Source organism: Cervus elaphus, chromosome 23, assembly GCF_910594005.1.
Source record: "Cervus elaphus chromosome 23, mCerEla1.1, whole genome shotgun sequence".
In the NCBI taxonomy this organism is placed as follows: domain Eukaryota; kingdom Metazoa; phylum Chordata; class Mammalia; order Artiodactyla; family Cervidae; genus Cervus; species Cervus elaphus.
Window position 1 is genome coordinate 48,231,039 of NC_057837.1, and position 20,319 is coordinate 48,251,357.

Below are 20,319 nucleotides of genomic sequence, written 5' to 3' on the forward strand. Positions count from 1 at the left end.
AGTCATGTCTGACTCTGCGACCCCATGGACCTGGGTCAGGAAAATCCCCTGGAGGAGGGCATGGCCACCCATTCCAGTATTCTTGCCTGGAGAATCCCATGGACAGAGAAGCCATAGGGTTGCAAAGAATTGGACATGACTGAAGTGACTGAGCACACACTCATGGATGATAGCCTGCCAGACTCCTCTGTCCATGGGATTCTCCAGGCAAGAATACTGGAATGGGTGACCATGTCCTCCTCCAGGGGATATTCCCGACCAAGGATCAAACCTGCATCTTTCATGTCTCCTGCATTGGCAGGCTGGTTCTTTACCACTAGTGCCACCTGGAAAGCCTTTATCTTTCCTTAGTCCTTTCAAAATATCTTCCAGCCAACAAGATATCTGCTGCCCCTATTTTCCTTTTGTAGGAAATCTATCTTTTCTCTCTGACTTTAAAAACTTTCTCTTACCAATGTTTGGCCATATCAAGATGTATATTTATATTGATTTATTTTGTTGGGATTTGAGATTTCTGAATTTAAGGATTTTGTCAACAATTACGAAAAACTCTCAAGCATTCTCTTTTTTTATAAGTGATTTTTGCCTTATTTATAGGCTTTTTAGTTTGTTTGTAGCAGCTTTATTCATAATTGCCAAAACTTGGAAGCAACCAAGGTGGCCTTCAAGATATGAATGGATAAATTATGGTACATCCAGACAATGGAATATTCAGCATGAAGCCTAAAACTGCTAAAAAAAAATCTATTAACTAAAACAAAACCAAATTGCATTCTATCAATACACAGCTAGTAACAGTCATTTTCAGGTAAACCTCAAGTACAGAACACAGACATTCCCATCTGTACTTAAGGCACCAGGCCACACTGAGGATGGTGAGGACAGAGCATAGCAATTATTGTGATGTGAGTCACTTTAACTGTGGGCTCTCCACCATTTATCCTTTTCCCCCTGATCACTAGTAAGGAGATTGAAACAGTAATCAAAAACTTCTCAACAAGCAAAAAAAAAGATGGCTCCAGTGGTGAATTCTAACATTTTAAAAAGTTGAGGCAAAACCAGTATATAACATTTCGTTACAGATGTTCAGGGCTTCCCAGATGGCACAGTGGTAAAGAATCCTCCTGCCAATGCAGGAGACGCAGGTTTGATCCCTGGGTCAGGAAGTTTCCCCTGGAGAAGGAAATGGCAAGTCCTCCACCAGTATTCTTGCCTCGAAAATTCCATGGACAGCAAAGCCTGTCAGACTGCAGCCCATGGGGTCCCAATAAATGAAGCTCAACTGAACAACAGCGATTGAGCACACACACACACACACACACACAAACATGCACACACCACTACAGATATACAACACAGTAATTCGATATTCGATACTACTAAAATCTAGTTACTGTGATTACCTTAAAACTACCCCTATCACCCATTTCCCCACTTCCCACTCCTTCCCCTCTGGTAATCACTTATTCTGTTTTAAGACCTGGCCCATTTAAAAGCAATGATGATGATGTATCCAAACCAGGTTTCTTCCTCCTCCCCATTGCGATTAATCTTTTCATAATCTTCTCATTCCTCTTAACACATTCAGGGCATAACATGCTATCGTCCAGGTCTGGGGGTGGGAAAGTGCAGGCACGTAACATGAAGAGAGAGGTCATCCTCCTGGGGGTGTTGGGAACCCAGGTCTGACCTGCTTGGAACCACAGGTGAACCCAACCTTCTGTGTCTGCCAACAGTGGTCTGCCGCAGACCACAAAACACCGGATGCCTGAGGCTTGGGGCAGAAAGGACTGAGAGGTAAGACGGGCACACGAATTCACAGCCTTCGGCTGAACAGCCCTTGCAGCAGTTCTTGACCATGCTGCCAGCCTGGCTACCCGAGCTGAAGTTACCACCTCAACCATGGCAGTCTTTTCCTCACTCTCACTCATCTTTCTTTTCTGTGTACTTCCTCTCTTGGTCACCATGTTGTATTTCCTTGAACATGAGTGCACTTGGGCCTCCCGTGATGATTTGGGAATATACTCATCTTTTTCAGGATAAGCGTGTTCTTGGAGTCTCTGATAAACTTCTATTTTCTGGCCATCGGTACTCAACTTAAGTTGTTGGCACCAGTACCACAGTGTCCCGACTCACGTCGTTAATTGGAGGCAATGTGGTCGGCAAGGGACAAACTGATCCTCTAAAGCTAGAGCTCGCACAAGCTTCCTCAAGCTCATTTGAGGAGGAGGAACTTGATCATTTGTATTCAATACCTCCTCTTTGACTTCTGAAGTTGAGGAAACACCTGGTTCTACTTGATGGAACTGGATACAATGTAAGAATCATTACTGGATGATTACCTCATTAACTGGATACAATATAAGAATCACATTTTCTTCATCTAATGGCCCTTCAAAGAAAGTCTTCCTGTAATTTGCCTATGCCATTTCAAGGAATGCTCAGAGAAAGGCAGAGCCGCAAAGTTCAATCTCTGCAGTTTAATCCTCTTAACCTGAGAGTTTCTCATTTGTTGACTTTTTATTTATTTATTTGGCTGTTCATGGGCTTCAGTAGTTATGACTCACAGGCTTAGTTACTCTGCAGCATGTGGAATCTTCCCAGATCAGGGATCGAACCTGTGTCTCCTACAACGGCAGGCAGATTCTTATCCACTGTACCACCAGGCAAGTCCAGGAGTATTCTCTTTTGAAAGCTTGCTTCTCCACCCTTTTTTCCTTCTTAAACTTCTAGTTGAACCCTCTTATTCTACCTATATCACATCTTCCACTTTTATCTTTCTAAGTCCTCTCCTTAACTTTTTTTAAATTTTTGGCCATGCTGTGCGCTTGTGAGATCTTAGTTCCCTGACTAGGGAATGGACCTGGGCCCTTGGCAGTGAAATCTGAGTCCTAAACACTGGACTGACAGGGGATTTCATTAGCTGTGTTTTGAACTTGATGTTTAACACATGTATTCAATTTTCAATTTCTATATTTTTCTTTTCTAGAGTTTCTAGAATTTTATTTAATTAAACCTTTCAGTATACTTAATGATTCTTAACATACTCATTTTATGGTTTCTTCAGATTGTTCTACTATCTAATCCTCTTATTTATTGGGCCTACTGACCTTTCTTTATGGCAGTTCATGAACTCACATGGTTAGCAATTTGTATTGGGAAGGTTTTTATTTGTTTGTTTATTTGAGGGGGTTTACTTTCTCTGTAGCTCTCTAGGTATTTTTGCAATTACATTTGCCAGGGTTTCATAGCTTTTGTGGTTTTGGACCAGTATGTTTTATTTTTCAGAATTCTTTTATCATATAAGACATTTAAATTTAGATCTACATCTGTGTGTGGCACAGACCATGGCTCTTATTTTTCAAAGGACATCGCATTTCCCCACACAGAACTCCATGCAAAGATGAACTTACTCTTCCTTCCACTGATGGGCAGTTTTTCTATTCCTGGTTAAGCAGAGAAGGCAGCTCTTACGAGTTTCTGCCTTTAGGCAGTGGCTTCAGTCCTGGCTCACTTTCTCACAGGAGGCAACCCCAGCCCTTCATTTGTATTAGGGAAAGGGAGGGAAAACCACCATTCAGGTATGGTGGTGGTTTAGTTGCTAAGTCATGTCTGACTCTTGCAACCCCATGGACTGTAGCCTGCCAGGCTCCTCTGTCAATGGGATTTTCCAGGCAAGAATTCTGGAGTGGATTGCCATTTCCTTCTCCAGCATCTGTATTAGGTTGGTGCAAATGTAATTGCTGTTTTGGATTGTGAATTTTAAATCATCTTAACCAGGCTCAAACACATCTTTAGTAATCAAACTGGGAACCATTACAATCAACACATTTTTGCTAGCGAGAAATGTTTGTTTTTTCCTGTAGCATAAAAAGTCTGTGCTTTGAAATTTGATGAACTCTTGGAAAGCATTTTCTGCCTCCTGCTGGTTGTGGAAGCATTTTCCCTGCAAAAAGTTGTTGAGATGCTTGAAGAAGTGGTAGTCCAAGCTTGGCAAGAGGTCAGGTGAATATGACGGATGAGGCAAAACTTTGTATGTAGCCCAATTTGTTCAACTTTTGAAGCATTGGTTGTGTGACATGCAATGTGGTTAGGTGTGAAGGACTGGGCCCTTTCTGTTGACCAATGCCAGCTGCAGGTGTTGCAGTTTTTGGTGCATCTCATTGATTTGCTGAGCACACTTCTCAGATGTAATGATTTTGCTGGGATTCAGAAAGCTGTAGTGGATCAGGCTGGCAGCAGATCACCAAAGAGTGATCATGACATTTTTTTGGTCCAAGTTTGGCTTTGGGAAGTGCTTTGGGGCATCTTCTTGGTTCAACTACTGAGCTGGTTGTTACTGGTCATCATATAAAATCCACTTTTTTCTCGCATGTCACAATCCAATTGAGAAATGGTTGGTTGCTGTTGTATAGTATAAGAGAAGACGACATTTCAAAATGATAATTTTTAAAATTTTTGGTCAGTTCATGAGGCACCTACCTATCAAGCCTTTTCACCTTTCCAATTTGTTTCAAATGCTAAACGATTGTAGAATGGTCGATGCTGAATTCTTTGGCAAATTCTCCTGCAGTTGTAAGAGGATCAGCTTTGATGATTGCTCTCAGTTGGTTGCTGTCAACTTTGGATGGCCAGCCACTACGCTCCTCATCTTCAAGTCTCTCATCTCCTTTGCAACACTTCTTGAACTGCCACTGTACATTCATTAGCAGTTCCTGGGCCAAACGCATTATTGCAGGTTTTATGCACCATCTCTGCTGTTTTATGACCCATTCTGAACTTGAATAAGAAAATTGCTTGAATTTGCTTTTTGTCTAATATCATTTCCATAGTCTAGAATGAATGTAAAATACACAGCAAGTAATGTCACTAGCAGAAAAAACAAAGCAAGAAATAGGCATTAAAATGATATATAACATAACCACATTTATTTAAGCATGTATTCCAATATCAAATGGCAAAGTTCAACAATACAAAACCACATTTACTTTTGCACCAACCTAATAGAACTGGTTCCCTCTTCATTCCCTACAATCTGAGGAAGTCTCACTTGTGACTTCCCAGTCTCACTTCAAGATCAATTTTGTATAGGCAAGCAAGATTGAGATTTGCATCAGATCAGATACCACATTGCTAGGAAGAGAAGTTCATTATTTACATGTGGGTTCAATAGATGTGGTTTAGGAAAGAAAAAGGAGCTTCACTGTCAAAGAAAAAAATTTAAAACCAAAGGGCTAGTTCAATGCTCTTCCGTTGAGGACAGGAGGCCCAGAGAAAAGAATGGCCTATAAGGGTCACACACCCACCAGCAGCAGAGGTATACCCTCCAACCTCCTTCCTCCTTTCCCTTCTCCTTTTCTGTGTCATCAGCTCCACTCTCCCTGCTCCCTTCCTCCTCCATTTTTTTCTTCCAGAAACAATATTATATATTACATTCAATGCATTGAGAACTTTGGTAGACAAAGTGTCCACTGGCCAAATATGACAACAACATTGTGTGTTTTAGCATAAAAGTCACTTTAAAGTGATATGGATGTGGGGCTTACTTCCAGAATATCATCTCCTTTTTAGGGTTTATCATTTATAGGAAGAATATTGTCATCATTTGGTCTGTGAAGAGCTCAGTTTGCTCTCTACAGAAGCTATGGCAACCAAATTTCTCTCAAGAACAATTAATAATTTATAAAGATAGATTTGTGAATTCAAATTGTTATTTTTTTTCTGTAATTTTGACTGTAATGATATGCATGGTTACAACTATTTACACCACAGAAGATAAATGAATGACCCAATTGTTAAGATCATCTGCTAAGATGGACTATCTGCTAAGATCACATTAAAAAACCCTGTAGAAACCCAGTGACAAATACTATTACCTTTGGACTCTTATTTTTCATTTATATCTGATTCATTGCTCATTCTTTCCAAGTTTTTCTTTGAATTGTGGTAACAAAAGCAACCAGTGTTTCTTTTCAAGCCAACTAAGTGAAGTGTCAGTTTGTTAAGAAAAGTCAACAAACCATAAAGTAACTGATAGAACTTCAAACGAACCTTACTCCTTTCATCCTAACCCACCTTGGCACCATCACAAATGTGGCAGTCCTTCATGAAGAAAGTAAAAAACTTCTATTCCTTTTAACAGTTTCAGAGTCATCTGAGGTGACTGGGGGGTTTATCAGAAATACTTTAACAGGTGAAGGTAGATAAACTAAGGTGTGTATATGCGTGTGTTAGTCACTCAGTCATGTCTGACTCTGCGACCTCATGGATTGTAGCCCATCAGACTCCTCTGTCCATGGAATTTTCCAGGCAAGAATATTGGAGTAGGTAGCCACTCCCTTCTCCAGGGGATTTTCCTGACCCAGGGATTGAACCCACGTCTCTTGCATTGCAGGCAGATTCTTTACTCTCTGAGCCACCAGGGAAGCCAACTCTCTATTAGTCTGGGATCAAAGCTCTAGAGACCACTTGCTTTTAAACCATAAAAGAGCCTTCAAATGGCATGAGAGCCCTGAGCAGGTGGACAGTAAAAGTCTGGCATATGTGTTCACGATCACCAATACCAACCATATCTATACCAGCATTTAATGAGCCAGGAACCATGTTTAATGCTTCATACACATCATTTAAATTAATATTTCCAACATGCCCAAGAGGAGATATATCCCCACCTCATAGATCAGGAAACTGAGGCTCAGAGACATGACAACAATGCCTGAGATCATCCAGCTGTTGTGTGCTAAGGAGCTAGGACTCCACCCATTATCTGTCTGATGCCAAAGCTTGTGCTCTTACCTTTGAACCATGAACCTGCCTAATGGATGTTCAATTTAAACTCCTATACTCTTTAGCTGCAAGATTTTGCTATGAGTAACTTCTTTCCTCTTCAAGGGTAACTTACCTAAATAATCTGAGATTATCTGCAAGTTTAGGGATATCAGTAATGTCCTCCTGAGGAAAAGCAGATAACATTTGACAAGCAGTAATTAGACAGGTGGTGCTGGTACTCTATCTCACTCTGGCACGTGGAACTATTTACATAAGAATTAATTAAAATGAAATAAAATGAAAAACTCACTTCCTCATTCATACGAGCTGCATTTCCAGTAGTGACCTCAGGGGTAGGGTGGGAGAGGACTGGGACTGAGATTAGGCACCTGTGAGGATCCTGGGGGTAAGTGGTGAAGTTCTATTTCTTGATTTGGGTGGTAACTTGGCTGATAATTTAATACTGATTTGTTAAGCTGTACATTTTTGTATTTTTTCACTTTCTGTGTCATATATTACTCAAACGAAAAAAGATGACAAAAAACTGACCATACAGTATCATTCAACTTAAAAATCTGAGTTAGAAACTACTACTTTTATGTACAAACAAAATATTTCATAATTTTTACATCAGAGTGTATAAGACTAGCTATATCTAGTTTACTGATATATAGAATCCTACTGATTCTCAGAAGGAATCTGGTTCAAAGTTCATTTTATGGTATAGGTTGGTGCCTATTTTCAAACTGAAAAGACTATTGTTTGGCATCACATAAAAATATTGAGGGCGTTGAGAGGGAATTTTCCATTTGTTCTAAGAAGGATGACTTTTCCATTGTAAGTATTTAGTGGAGGAAGTAAAAAAAGAGAAATCCAGTTTCATGGGGCCCAGGTTTCATAAATGTGGTTCAGGGCCTGGATCTCTACAGAATCTGAGAATTTCATTTGTATGAGGTAGTTGCTTTTGCATTATACCAATTTCCTATTTTAAGGAATTTAATCATAAGAGAACACACATTAAATACAATACAATGCCTCATTACATCTATTACTATTTATACCCAATTACAATGAATCTACCTCTCTGATTCAATGTGATTAAACTAATGATTGAAGAAGTTAAACAAAAGGCTGGCTCCCAATGAATGAATCAAACAAGGCAGGGCACTGCAATTATAAAGCTGACAGTTCAGCCACATTTGCTGGATAAGAAGCAGGAGTGTTATTACTTTATGTTTTACTGGAGAGTTTTTCTTCATTTCCTAAAGTCAAAAGGGTTCAGGAACTTTTTACAGTGTACAGTCTTGCCCAGAGAAATGCATGACTAGGTCAACAGATCACATGGTTTTGTATCTGAGAAGCATTCTCTCTACTTTCACAGCTACTTCATTCTTCTAGACTTCAGTTAAAGGGCCAATTTCATGTTCCACTCTAGTGAAATGGAGACCGGACTGGTCTTTCCCTCATACCAAGCTCGCTTATCTTTAAGAAGAAATATAATACAAAAGAATTGTCATTGGGAGTGATAAAAATACTTTACAGTCACTTACAGAGCTGATCCGAGAAAAGCTAGTCAGGTTTAAGTTTGTCCGAGGAAGAGAGTATTTTCTTTTCTTCAAAATCAGACAAAATATTCCCTTATTTATAATAAAAAAGCTCATTTATATTTCTCAATCAGAGCAAAGCCACAATTCTGACTTATCAGAAATATTCATACCAAAGTGTTGTCTGCTTTTCCGCCTTCCAGGGTCACTTCCAAATTAGAAAGTGCTGCTTCTACTTCGTCAACCTCAGACTCATTTGTAAAATCCTGTATTTCAGTGGACAACGACAGTTTGCTAATATGATACTACAACAGAAACAGAGTTTTTAGGACTATTAGAAACACAAATGAAGAAAGAAAATACTGAACATCTCCTGGAAGGAGATCTCCTGGGTATGCAGGGAAAATGACATTTTTTTTTTTTTTTTTGTATTTTTTTTTTTGTTCTTTTCATTTTGTTTTTTTATTTTTTTTTAATTTTTTTTTTTTTTTTGGAAAATGACATTTTAATGTAAATTATTTTATGGTTAGTCATGTTCCAACTCAGTTGTTCTCCATCACTGGTTAACCTTAGAGTGTGGAAGCAATGAGGATAGCAAGACTGATGCCTTATAAGATTATACATGGGTTGGTTATGAGGAATATTTTATTTTATTTTTTTATGAGGAATATTTTAAACTTAAATTTACTACACTAAATTTCAACTCCTTTTCAAAGAAAAAATCAGTAGAAAGAAAATGAAACTTTAAGGAGAACAAATTTTCTTTGTTTCCTTCCAGAGGAAGGTACCAACGTTCTCATACCTGCAGTGCTGCAAAGATCAACATTTCTTCCTCTGTGCAGTCAATTTCTTCTAAGAGAATGGCCCACCTGGCTTGTTCATAGAGTTGGTTTATTCGGACAGCATCATACTAGAGAAAAGAACAGGTATGTGCATATGCGTGTGTGATGGGGCATATTTACATCCCATAATACAAAAGTTTTAGAATAACTGAGGTCAACTGAGGTTAACCAGATGCAATAAATTTTAGCTCAGGTAACTGAAAGAAACCCCTCTATTTTTCCACTACCCCAGTTCATTTTACTTATGAATTAAGAACTTTCTCAAAATATTTCCCAGAGCTTCTTTAAGAGGCCAAACTGACCCATCTTAGTTAGACTTCATTATTTTCCCTTTGTTATCATACTTCTGTTGGTGGGAAACACAGCTAATGGGAATGGTTTATGTGGTAAGTAAAATAAGGAGAAGGAATCCCCAGGCTGATCTGTAGACTCTGTGTAATTCTAAGCAGAATCTTAACCACCCACCCTCTGTATTTCAGTGGACAAGGACACAGGTTTTTAGTGGAACTTCATGCAAGCTATTCAAGTTGGGCTGGAAAAGACAATGTTCAAATATCTCCAAGGACATTTTGAAAAACAGCAATGTTGGGAAGATACTTTTCCTCTCAGTTATTGAAACATATAATAAAGTGGCAGCAACTAAAATAGTGTGTTATTGCTATGGCAATGGACAAAATGTCAATAAAGCAATATCTAGCAACAGACCTAATGAAGGTATGTAATTTAATATAAAATAAAATGGCATTTTATAAGCAAAAGAAACTTTCTTTCAACACTATAATAGTGTTAAAAATGCCTAGCCATTTGGAAAACAAGATAGAAAATCACAGAGCCTTACACATCCAAAATATACAGATAGATTAAAGAATCCAAGCATGCGAAACCACACTTCACATCCACTAGGATCACTCTAACCTAAAAGACAGAAAATAACAAATGTTGCTAAGAATGTGGAGAAATTGGAACCCTTATGCATTGCTCATGGGAATATAAAACGGTGCAGCCTCCATAAGAAACAGTTTGGCAGTTCATCAAAAAGTTGAACATAGAATATGATCCAGCAATTTCACTCATAAGTATATACTGAAAAAGAATGAAAACAGGGACTTGAATGGATATTTGTACTGCAATGTTCACAGTTGCATTATTCACAATAGCCAAAAAGTAGAAACAACCAAAATATCTATCAATTGATGAATGAATAACAAAAGGAAGTATATACATACAATGAGTATTATTCAGCCTTAAAAAGGACAAGAATTCTGATAAAAGCTATAACATATATGCATCTTGAAGACATCAGTGAAAACTCAGTGCAAACAAACAGACACAGAAAGACAACTATTGTATGACTCCACTTATATGATGAAGTGCTGAGAACAGACAAATTCATACAGACAGGAAGTAGAATAGAGTTTACTAGCTGCTGGAGGAAGGAGAAAATGGGGAGTTTTGTTTAATGTGTATAGAATTTCTGTAAAGGATGATGAAACAGTTCTGGAAACAGTGGTGATAGTTGCACAACACTGTGACTATACTTCTTGCCACTGAACTTAGACCTAAAAATGATTAAAATGGCAAATGTTATATTTTGTATATTTTAGCACAATTTAAAAAAGTCAAAGGAAAAAAACCCCAGATGTGTACATGAATGGTTACAGCAGCATTAGTCATAATCACCAAAAAACAGAAATAATTCAGATGTCCATGATAAAACGTGGCACATACATATAATGGAATATTATTTGGCAATAAAAAGAAATAAAATACTGATACATGCTACAATACAGATGGACCCTGAAAATATGCTAAAGGAAAGAAACTGTCCCAAAGTACCATGTATTTTGTATATTGTATAATTCTTTTTACATGAAATGTCCAGAACAGGCCAATCCACAGAGGTAGAAAGTAGACTGATGGTTGTTGAGGACTGGGAGAATTGGAGGGAAATGGGAAGATACTTCTAATGCGTGATAAGGTTTTTTGATGGGGTGATGAAAATGCTCTGAAATTACACAGTGGTGATGGTTGCACAACTCTGAATATACTAAAAATCACTGACTTGTACATTTTAAATGAGTGAAATGTTGGTACGTGAAATGCACGGTATATGATTTTATATCTAAAGGCATATTATATTTAAAAATCTAAAGATAACAATCAAAGCTATTAGAAGGAAACACAATAGAAAACTTTGTTATCTTTCAGAGAGGAAGCCCTTTCTAAGCAAGAGAGGAAGCCTTTAGGTTATGACACATAAGGCTGACTTTACAATCATTTTTAAATCATTTAAATCATGTATAAATCATTTAAACATTTTTAACGGCAAAAAATACCCTAGAGAAGATTATATGTTAAGACAAGATATAGACTGAAAGAAAACATTTGCAATAAATAAGTGCTCCTATAAATCAATATGAAAAATATAAAGAATTCAATAAAATATGGGGCAAATATATATAAACAGGCAATTCACAGATGAAACCAAAATGGCCACATAAACATTGGAAAATATGCTCAACCTCACTAATAATCAGAGAATTAAAACTAAAACCAGATGACATAATTTCTATTTTCCTATCAGATTTATCTAGGTTGTAAGTACTGATAATGTGTGGTGTTGGTGAGTATGTGGTGTAAACTAGCACTTACACATATGTCAGTAGGAAGCACTTTGGCAGGATCTTTAAATGTCTTTTTGCCCATTCATGAGCATGTCCATGGTTACTATTCTAAAGAAATACAAAGCATTCATCAAAAATACTTGAACAAGAATATTCAGTTCTTGAAAGAGCAAAAATTTCAAGCAACCCACAGGTCCTGATAAACTATGGTTTAGCCTTTTCTTTTATTATTTTTTTTTTTTCAGCAAATGATTGAGTATGTATTTTGCTATTTGCTTTTTTTAAATTTTTTTTTATTATTATTTTTTTTTTCCAGTGGGTTTTGTCATACATTGATATGAATCAGCCATGGATTTACATGTATTCCCAATCCCGATCCCCCCTCCCACCTCCCTCTCCACCCGATTCCTCTGGGTCTTCCCAGTGCACCAGGCCGGAGCACTTGTCTCATGCATCCCACCTGGGCTGGTGATCTGTTTCACCATAGATAGTATACATGCTGTTCTTTTGAAATATCCCACCCTCACCTTCTCCCACAAAGTTCAAAAGTCTGTTCTGTATTTCTGTGTCTCTTTTTCTGTTTTGCATATAGGGTTATCGTTATCACCTTTCTAAATTCCATATATATGTGTTAGTATTCCTTTGATTATTTTGTAGTAGTTAAAAAAAGTGAGTCAGACACATATATGCTGACATGAAAATATGGCTGATATATTATAAAGTAAAAAGAAGCAAGCTACAAAGCAAATACATGTTTATAAATGTATGTGAAAAAATCTGCAAGGATGGTTAATCATTAAGCTGTTAACCATGGCTACCTCTCGGGAGAAAGATCATGGTAAAGGATTACTTTCCATTTTTACTGTAACTACTTCCTTTTTATGTTTGATTTTTAAAAATTCCTTTTAAAAATACATATGAAATTTACCATCTTAACCATTTTTAAGTGTACACAGTGGCATTAAGTACACTCGCATTGACCACCATCTGACTCCAGAACTCATTTCATCTTGCAAAACTGGAATTCTGTTCCGATTAAACAGTAACTCCTATGTTTGATTTTCTTTTTTTTTCCTTCATATTGAGTTTATACTGTATCCTTTAAAAAAGATAAAAATGTTGAAGAAAATATGGCGGAGAAATAGAAAGACATTCAGAGTATGTAAACAGGTTTACCATCAGTTGGTTAGCATGAGTCCACTTTTCCTTTTGCATTAACTTTATGCACAGTAGGGAAAAAAGTGACAAGGAAGGACAAAATCCACAGTAAGGCAAGCCTGGGAAGCAGCGCTGCTCTCAGGCCAGTGGGACTGTGACCTGCCCGCAGGCTTCCTCCTTCTCACTGCTTTTAAAACTGCTTGGAAAGGAGGGCAAATGCAGATCCAAGTGTGTGGTTTTCAGGAGGCTGGAATAATAACAATCTCAAGAAAGTCTGTCCTTGTTTTCTTAACTTTGCCAGGTGTCATGGAAACCCTCAGGAGGTTGCCCCAGAATCCTCCAAAAACAAACTGAAACATGACCCACATGAAAACATTCATGGCAGCATTATCCATAACAGCCACAAACCAGAAACACTGGAATGTCCCTCAAACTGAAGATGAATGAACAAAATGTATCCACATGTATCCATCCACATGATGGGACATCACTCTGGCAAAAACACTGATACACATCAAAGCCATCATGCCCAGTGAAAGAATCCAGACACAAGCTACACACTGTATGATTCCATATGCGAAATTTCTAGAAAAGGCAAAACTCAAGACAGAAAGCAGATCAGGTGCAGGCTGGGGCTGGGGACAGAGACTGACCACAAATGGGTATGATTGGAAACGTTCTTGCGTGATGCAAGTGTTTTAAAACTAGATTGTGGTGATGGCTACACGACTATGTAAATTGACTAAAAATTACACTGTACACTTACAATGGGTGAATTTTATGGCATGTCAATTATACTACCATCCAAAGACATGAAAACTGAAAAAACCACACATACACCCAAAAACCAGGCAACCAACTTCCAACCCTCTCTCCACAAAAGGCCCCTGCCCTTAATTCAAGCTGACACACACAATTTAAATAGTATGTGCAGTTGCTAAAATCTGAATTGGGCTAATAAACTGTCATTTGTCATATACATATTTATATATATCTGTATGTATGTATGTATCTATTGGTCTACCTATCACTCCTTCTCTGTCTGCTTAGTGAAAATAAATTAAATCACCCAATAAGGCTTTTCTCTCAAATGCAGTCAGTACAGATCTAAAAAACTGAATAAGTGCTTCCACACCTAAAACTACTTATCTCTTTTCCAATCCCAAGTCTGCTAAAACAATTCTTTGAACGTATTGCTTAACAAGAGTTGCCTACTTTTCCAGAATGACATCAGGAGAACAGGCTGGGCCAGGCCTGGCTCTTGCTGAGGAACTCCAGATGGTCTGCTGCATCCAGAGAGCTCTGGACTTCCCTCTTTGGACTGTTCACATTCCCACTGAGCACAGGGTCCTGGGTCTTTTGCAGGTTCGTTTGCTAACAGGGGCCCCAAAAGGTTTTCCCTGAGAACTCTTTCAGAGGTTTCAGTGATTCAGAAACACGTTTTTCCCTGGTAGAGACTGGCTACTGCTGCCCTCTCCTTGGCCCTTGATTTCCTTTGTCTCCTGGTTAATTGAAAACAGAAATCACCGAAGCATGTGGCCTCTGCCACCTCCATTGCTCAAATCCCTGTTTTTCCCCATCTAGTCAGTTCAACAGACCTCTCTCTCCTTCCCCCAATCAACAATATGAAAAAATAATAAAGCCTACCTCCCATAGTTTCCATGCTCCCAGGAGAGGATTACTATTTTGATCTAATCATTCAAGATTCTCTGTTAGTTGGGTAGCAACTTTTAGTATCTTTTAAGCCTCTTACTAAAACTGATGTGCCTTTTCTGGAGAAGGAAATAGCAACCCATTCCAGTATTTTTGCCTGGGAAATCCCATGGATAGAGGAGTCTGGTGGGCTATAGTCCATGGGGTTGCGAAAGAGTTAGACATGACTTAGTGACTAAAATACAACAACAAACCCTGTGAGACACCATCCTGAAGGTTGTTGTTCTCTTTTTTGCTGTATAGCATGCATTCCTTTTTTTGTGGTTGCTGGCTGGATGCTGTATTTAATGAAGTAGATATGAGTACATGCTAAAAATATAGCCTCAATACATAGAGATTATCATGCAGTTAGTATAATTTGGCATATGTGCTAATGTAATGAAAATGAGATTACTTCAGTGAACTATTTTGCATTTTACTTAAAATGAAACTAATTCATGGGGGATGTGTAAGACCCAGCATAAGGATAAAAGCAACATATTTCTAGTTATGTGATGATCAAGATTTATCACGTCTGTGTTGCTATATGGCCTCTGTTCAGTAATCTTAAATCTAATTTTAGGCCTAAAATTCCCATTTTACTCCAGAGTATAAAATGATTATATTGAAGCATAGACCTTGACAATGTAACTTTAAAGAATTAATAGAACTCTGTAAACACTGTTATATTATTTTTGTAAAAAATAAATGCAAATGTGTACATATATGTGTGTATATATATGCATCTATCTATCTACATAGGCTTCCCTTGTGGCCTAGACAGCAAAGAATCTACCTGCAATGCAGGAGACCTGGGTTTGATCCTGGTTGGGAAGATCCTCTGGAGAAGGAAATGGCAACCCACTCCAGTATTCATGCCTGGAGAATTCCATGGACAGAGGAGCCTGGTGGGCTACAGTCCATGGGGTTGCAAAGAGTCGGACATGACTGAGCAACTAACACACACACACATACACACACATACACACACAGACACACACACACACACATGTATAAAGTATGGAAGGCCCGGGTTGATTACCTCCTGCCTTGACAGCACTTTTCTCTAAGATGTTAGACTTGACTGCTGCTTATAAACCACATACTGCAGGCCTGAGGACTGAGTGCAGTACCAAGTAGAAAACACATCTTTCAAGGACAGAGTTTGTCTGCTTCCTAACAAGGAAGTTAATAACAAAGGAACATTTTTCAAAGAGGCTGGACTTTAAAAAGTCCAGGTGAGCCTAATAAAAGGGAAAGTGTTGCTCTGAAGTCATAAAAGCTTTTTTTATTAATGCACACATTTTAAAATGCCCTTAAATGGGGCAAAAGAGTATATAATGATGAGATTAATTTTGAATGAAATTAAAAGAGGCAAAAGGTGTACAATAAAAAGTTTAAGAATTTTAAGAGTACCAAAATAATGTTAGCCTATTGGACTTTCTAAAACTTCCTCTGTCATAAAAAAAAAAAAAAAAGTCAATCTCTCTTTCTTCCTTGTTCCGCACAAATGGTGGTTTCCCTACTGACTGTTTTGTATCTTGTTCCTTTTTACTCAATAATATTCCCTGAACATGTTTCCCATCAAAAGGAAGCCGACTCATTCTTCCTAATCACAACACTATATGAACGGATCATAATGTATCTAACCAGTTCCCTACTGATAGATGTTTAGGTGGTTTCCAATGTTTTCCTAAAACAAACAATGTAATAATAACTATTCTTGCATACAGACATATTGATTCACATATTTGAGTATAACTGTGGTAAAAATACCAAAGGGTAGATTTGCTGGGTCAAAGCTATGCAGCATTGTAATTCTGACAGATACTGTCAAATAGTCTTCCACAGAGATTTAATTTGTACTTTGACCTACAAGCAGTGTATGTATGAGAGAACCTGTTTCTCCACACTCTAGATAAATAAGATAGTGTATGGAACTTTTTGTTCTTTGTGGACATAAGACTAAGAGCTATTATAGTTCCTTTTCTATGAACTATGTGTTCATGTCCTTTGCTACTGGGTTGTTGCTATTTTATTACTGATTTGGAAGAACTCTTTATATATTAGAGAGTCTGGTCTTTTGTTTGTAGTAAGTATTACAATAACATTTTTCTACTTACTTGTAGTTTTTTGCCATATATACAATTTTCATTTTTAATTAAAATGTATCAATCTTTCCTTTTATGGATTCTTTTTGCATTTCTAAAGTAATATTTGAAATGTTGTATTCTAGTACTCTCATACATCTGAGATTTTAATCAGTTCAGGTAGCCTATACCCTGTAGCTTGCTTGTATCTCTCCTCTGAAAGCCAGAGTAGAGAGGCTCCCTGGTCCAATTAACTGATTTAGCTCCTAAATACAGGATGCCTTGTATATTTGCAGTGGTTTCTTGGGTGCTATCTTTGCTCTTCTTAATTTGATCATAGATTCTTTGAAAACATGAACTCTATCTTAAGTTTCTGTATCCCTCTACCCAGTACACAGTAGAAGCCTTAAACTTGGTTTCATTTATAGCACTCTGCAGTTTAGGAGGGGAAGGGAAGGAGGGCTGCCACAACTCTAGGTGGTTGGGAATCATCTTGTGCCGCAGTCATATCCTGCCAGCCTGAATCTTCCTGTCATTTTTGGATTGGCAGCTGCTATTTGGCTGATAAGATTCAAATACACTTTGTTCATAGGCTGTGGACAGAGAATTCCTTACCAATTAAGCAATCAGAGACTGGAGGCAAAGAGCCTAGGACAATGGCCCTGGTGACCTTTGTCTTTGGTGTGCTTGCCCCCTTCTGGGATTATGATTCCTTTTAATCTTCCACTTTTTAAATTGTTTTTACTTTTTTCAAAAAAATTTGGCCACACTGAGAGGCATGTGGGATCTTAGTTCCCCAACCAGGAATCAAACCTACACCTGCTGTATTAGAAGCATAGAGTCTTAACAACTGGACCATCAGGGAAGTCTCATAATCTTCCACTTTTTAGACAACACATATTTAACACTGCTCTTCCATATTTGCTAACTTAGGCTGATGATCTGACATGTCTGCATTTTTTGACTGTGATGTCATTCACATGTTTCTGACAAATTTTTTAGAAGTAGATGACTGAGTTTATTTTCAGCAATGAACTCAATTGCCAAAGCAAGGAATTTAATGTAGAATCTCTTGGCAAGGAAACTGATAGGAGGGCCTTCAAGACCTAGCTGATCCAATCACAGAGCAAGTGACCAAGGATCACTCTCCTAGCATCCTTGCAACATGTAGGGACGGAGGGCAAAGGATATATCAGAAGTGTTCCCTATTTTCAAGGAATCTGCAGTTTGTGGAGACAATTCATGAATATGGTACAATTAGAGGTAGGAGTCCTGAAATTATACTCAGCTGTGACTCAGAAAATGGAAGGGCCAGCATGACCAAGAATAGAGAAAAGCTCTTATTCTAGAAGGAATAAGACCTGAGTGTGATCCTGGGGCAGGGTTTCTGAATCTGGGAGTCTAAATCAGGTAGTCCATAAGCTTTGATGAGCAAAAACTACACCTCCATTTGCACCGACTCCTAATGGAAATTTAGCATTTCCATCCATGATGAATGTAGGCAACAAACTACAGTATTATAGAGCATTCATGACTACCAAAATCACAGATTTTTCATATTCCTCACAGTTGCTATTTTCCAATAATGCTCACATGCATCACCACCACTTCAATATTAAGCTAGTTATGAGAATGGCCACTATATATTCTTGTTTATTCAATTAATGAAAGAGATTTACTTATATCCATTTTGAAAAAGATTTTGGTTACAATAGTTCAATATAATTATTCCTTACTGTAATCTTATGTTTTATTTCATAAATTTGAAAACCTTATTCTAATGTCCAGCAGTTTTGGGTCCTCAGCTGCTATCTTAGTTCTTGGCACATGGGTTGTTGTTTGTTGTTTAGTTGCTAAGTCATGTCTGACTCTGTGCAGCCCCATGTACTGTAGCCTGTCAGGCTCCTCCGTCCAAGGGATTTTCCAGGTAAGAATACTGGAGTTGGGTTGCCATTTCCTTCTCCAGGGGATCTTTCTGACTCAGGGACCATTTCCTGCATTGGCAGGCAGATCCTTTACCACTGAGTCACCTGGGAAGCCCTTGGCACACAGTAGTTGTTTGACAAATAAATGAAAAAATAAACAACAGGAGTACAAGTCTGAAGAGACAAGATGGAGCCACATTCCTGACTTAGCAATTAGAAAATGCATAAATATGCTTTATTTATGTGTTATCAGATCTCAGAAAAAAAACTTATGTGTTAGAATAGATAGCATACAACAAGGTAGAATAAGCTACCTGGAAACTAGGCAAGGAAAGAGTAAGTTGAATCAGGAATGAGATTAAAGATTGAGGTCATAGAAAATGTAAAGATTTGGTTCTTTGATTTCTTTCATCAATGTCTTATAGTTTTCTGTATATAGCTCTTTTGTCTCCTTAGGTAGGTTTATTCCTAGGTATTTTATTCTTTTAGTTGCAGTGGTAAATGAGATTGATTCCTTAATTTATCTTTCTGTTTTTCATTGTTAGTATATAGGGATGCAAGTGATTTCTGTTTATTGATTTTGTATCCTGTGACTTTACCAAATTCACTAATTAATTCTAGTAATTTTCTGATAGTGTCTTTAGGGTTTTCTATGTACAGTATCATGATGACATAAACAGATGGAGGGATGTTCCATGCTCCTGGGTTGGAAGAATCAATATTGTGAAAATGACTACACTACCAAAAACAATCTACAGATTCAATGCAGTCCCAAATTACCAATGACATTTTTCACAGAACTAGAACAAAAAATTTCACAATTCTGTATGGAAATACAAAAGATCTCGAATAGCCAAAGCAATCTTGAGAAAGAAGAATGGAGCTGGAGGAATCAACTTGCTTGATTTCAGACTATACTACAAAGCTACAGTCATCAAGACAGTAAGGTATTGGCTCAAAAACAGAAGTATAGACCAATGGAACAGGAAAAAAAGCCCGGAGATAAATCCACGCACATATGGGCATTTATCTTTGACAAATGAGGCAAGAATATACAATGTGAAAAAGACAGTCTCTTCAATTAGTGGTGCTGGAAGAACTGGACAACTACTAAAGAATGAAATTAGAACATTTAGTAACACCATACACAAAGATAAACTTGAAATGGACTAAAGACCTACATGTAACACTAGAAACTATAAAACCTTAGAAGATAACAGGCGGAACACCATATGACATAAATCATAGCAAGATCCCTTATGACCCACCTCTTAGAATAATAGAAATAAAAACAAAGACAAATAAATGGGACCCAATTAAACTTAAAAGCTTCTGCACAGCAAAGGAAACCATAAACAAGGTGAAAAGACAACCCACAGAATGGGATAAAATAATAGCAAACAAACAACTGACAAAGAATTAATTTCCAAAATATACAAGAGCTCATACAACTTAATACCAGAAAAACAACCCAATCAAAAAGTGGGCAAAAGACCTAAATACATTTCTCCAAAGAAAACATACATAGATGGTTAATAAACACATGAAGAGATTTTCAAGATCACTCATTATTAGAGAAACACAAATCAAAACTACAATAAGATATCACTTCATCTCAGACAGAATGGCCATAATAAAAAAAATCCACAAACAACAAGTGCTGGAGATGGTGTGGG

At 37.7% G+C, this 20,319-nt stretch overlaps 1 protein-coding gene and 1 pseudogene across 4 annotated transcripts in view; both read right to left on the reverse strand.

Annotated features, from left to right (window-relative positions):
- The window catches only part of FERMT1 (FERM domain containing kindlin 1), a 56,774-nt gene that overhangs the window by 16,459 nt on the left and 19,996 nt on the right, over window positions 1-20,319 (reverse strand). For all 4 annotated transcript variants that reach the window (XM_043884749.1, XM_043884748.1, XM_043884750.1 and 1 more), the window contains 3 exons: window positions 9,115-9,222; window positions 8,486-8,617; window positions 6,902-6,951 (listed from right to left, as the gene is read on the reverse strand). In XM_043884749.1, the coding sequence (XP_043740684.1) occupies window positions 6,902-6,951; window positions 8,486-8,617; window positions 9,115-9,222 (290 nt within the window). The remainder of the gene's footprint in view (window positions 1-6,901; window positions 6,952-8,485; window positions 8,618-9,114; window positions 9,223-20,319) is intronic.
- LOC122682055 lies at window positions 269-2,429 on the reverse strand (annotated as a pseudogene).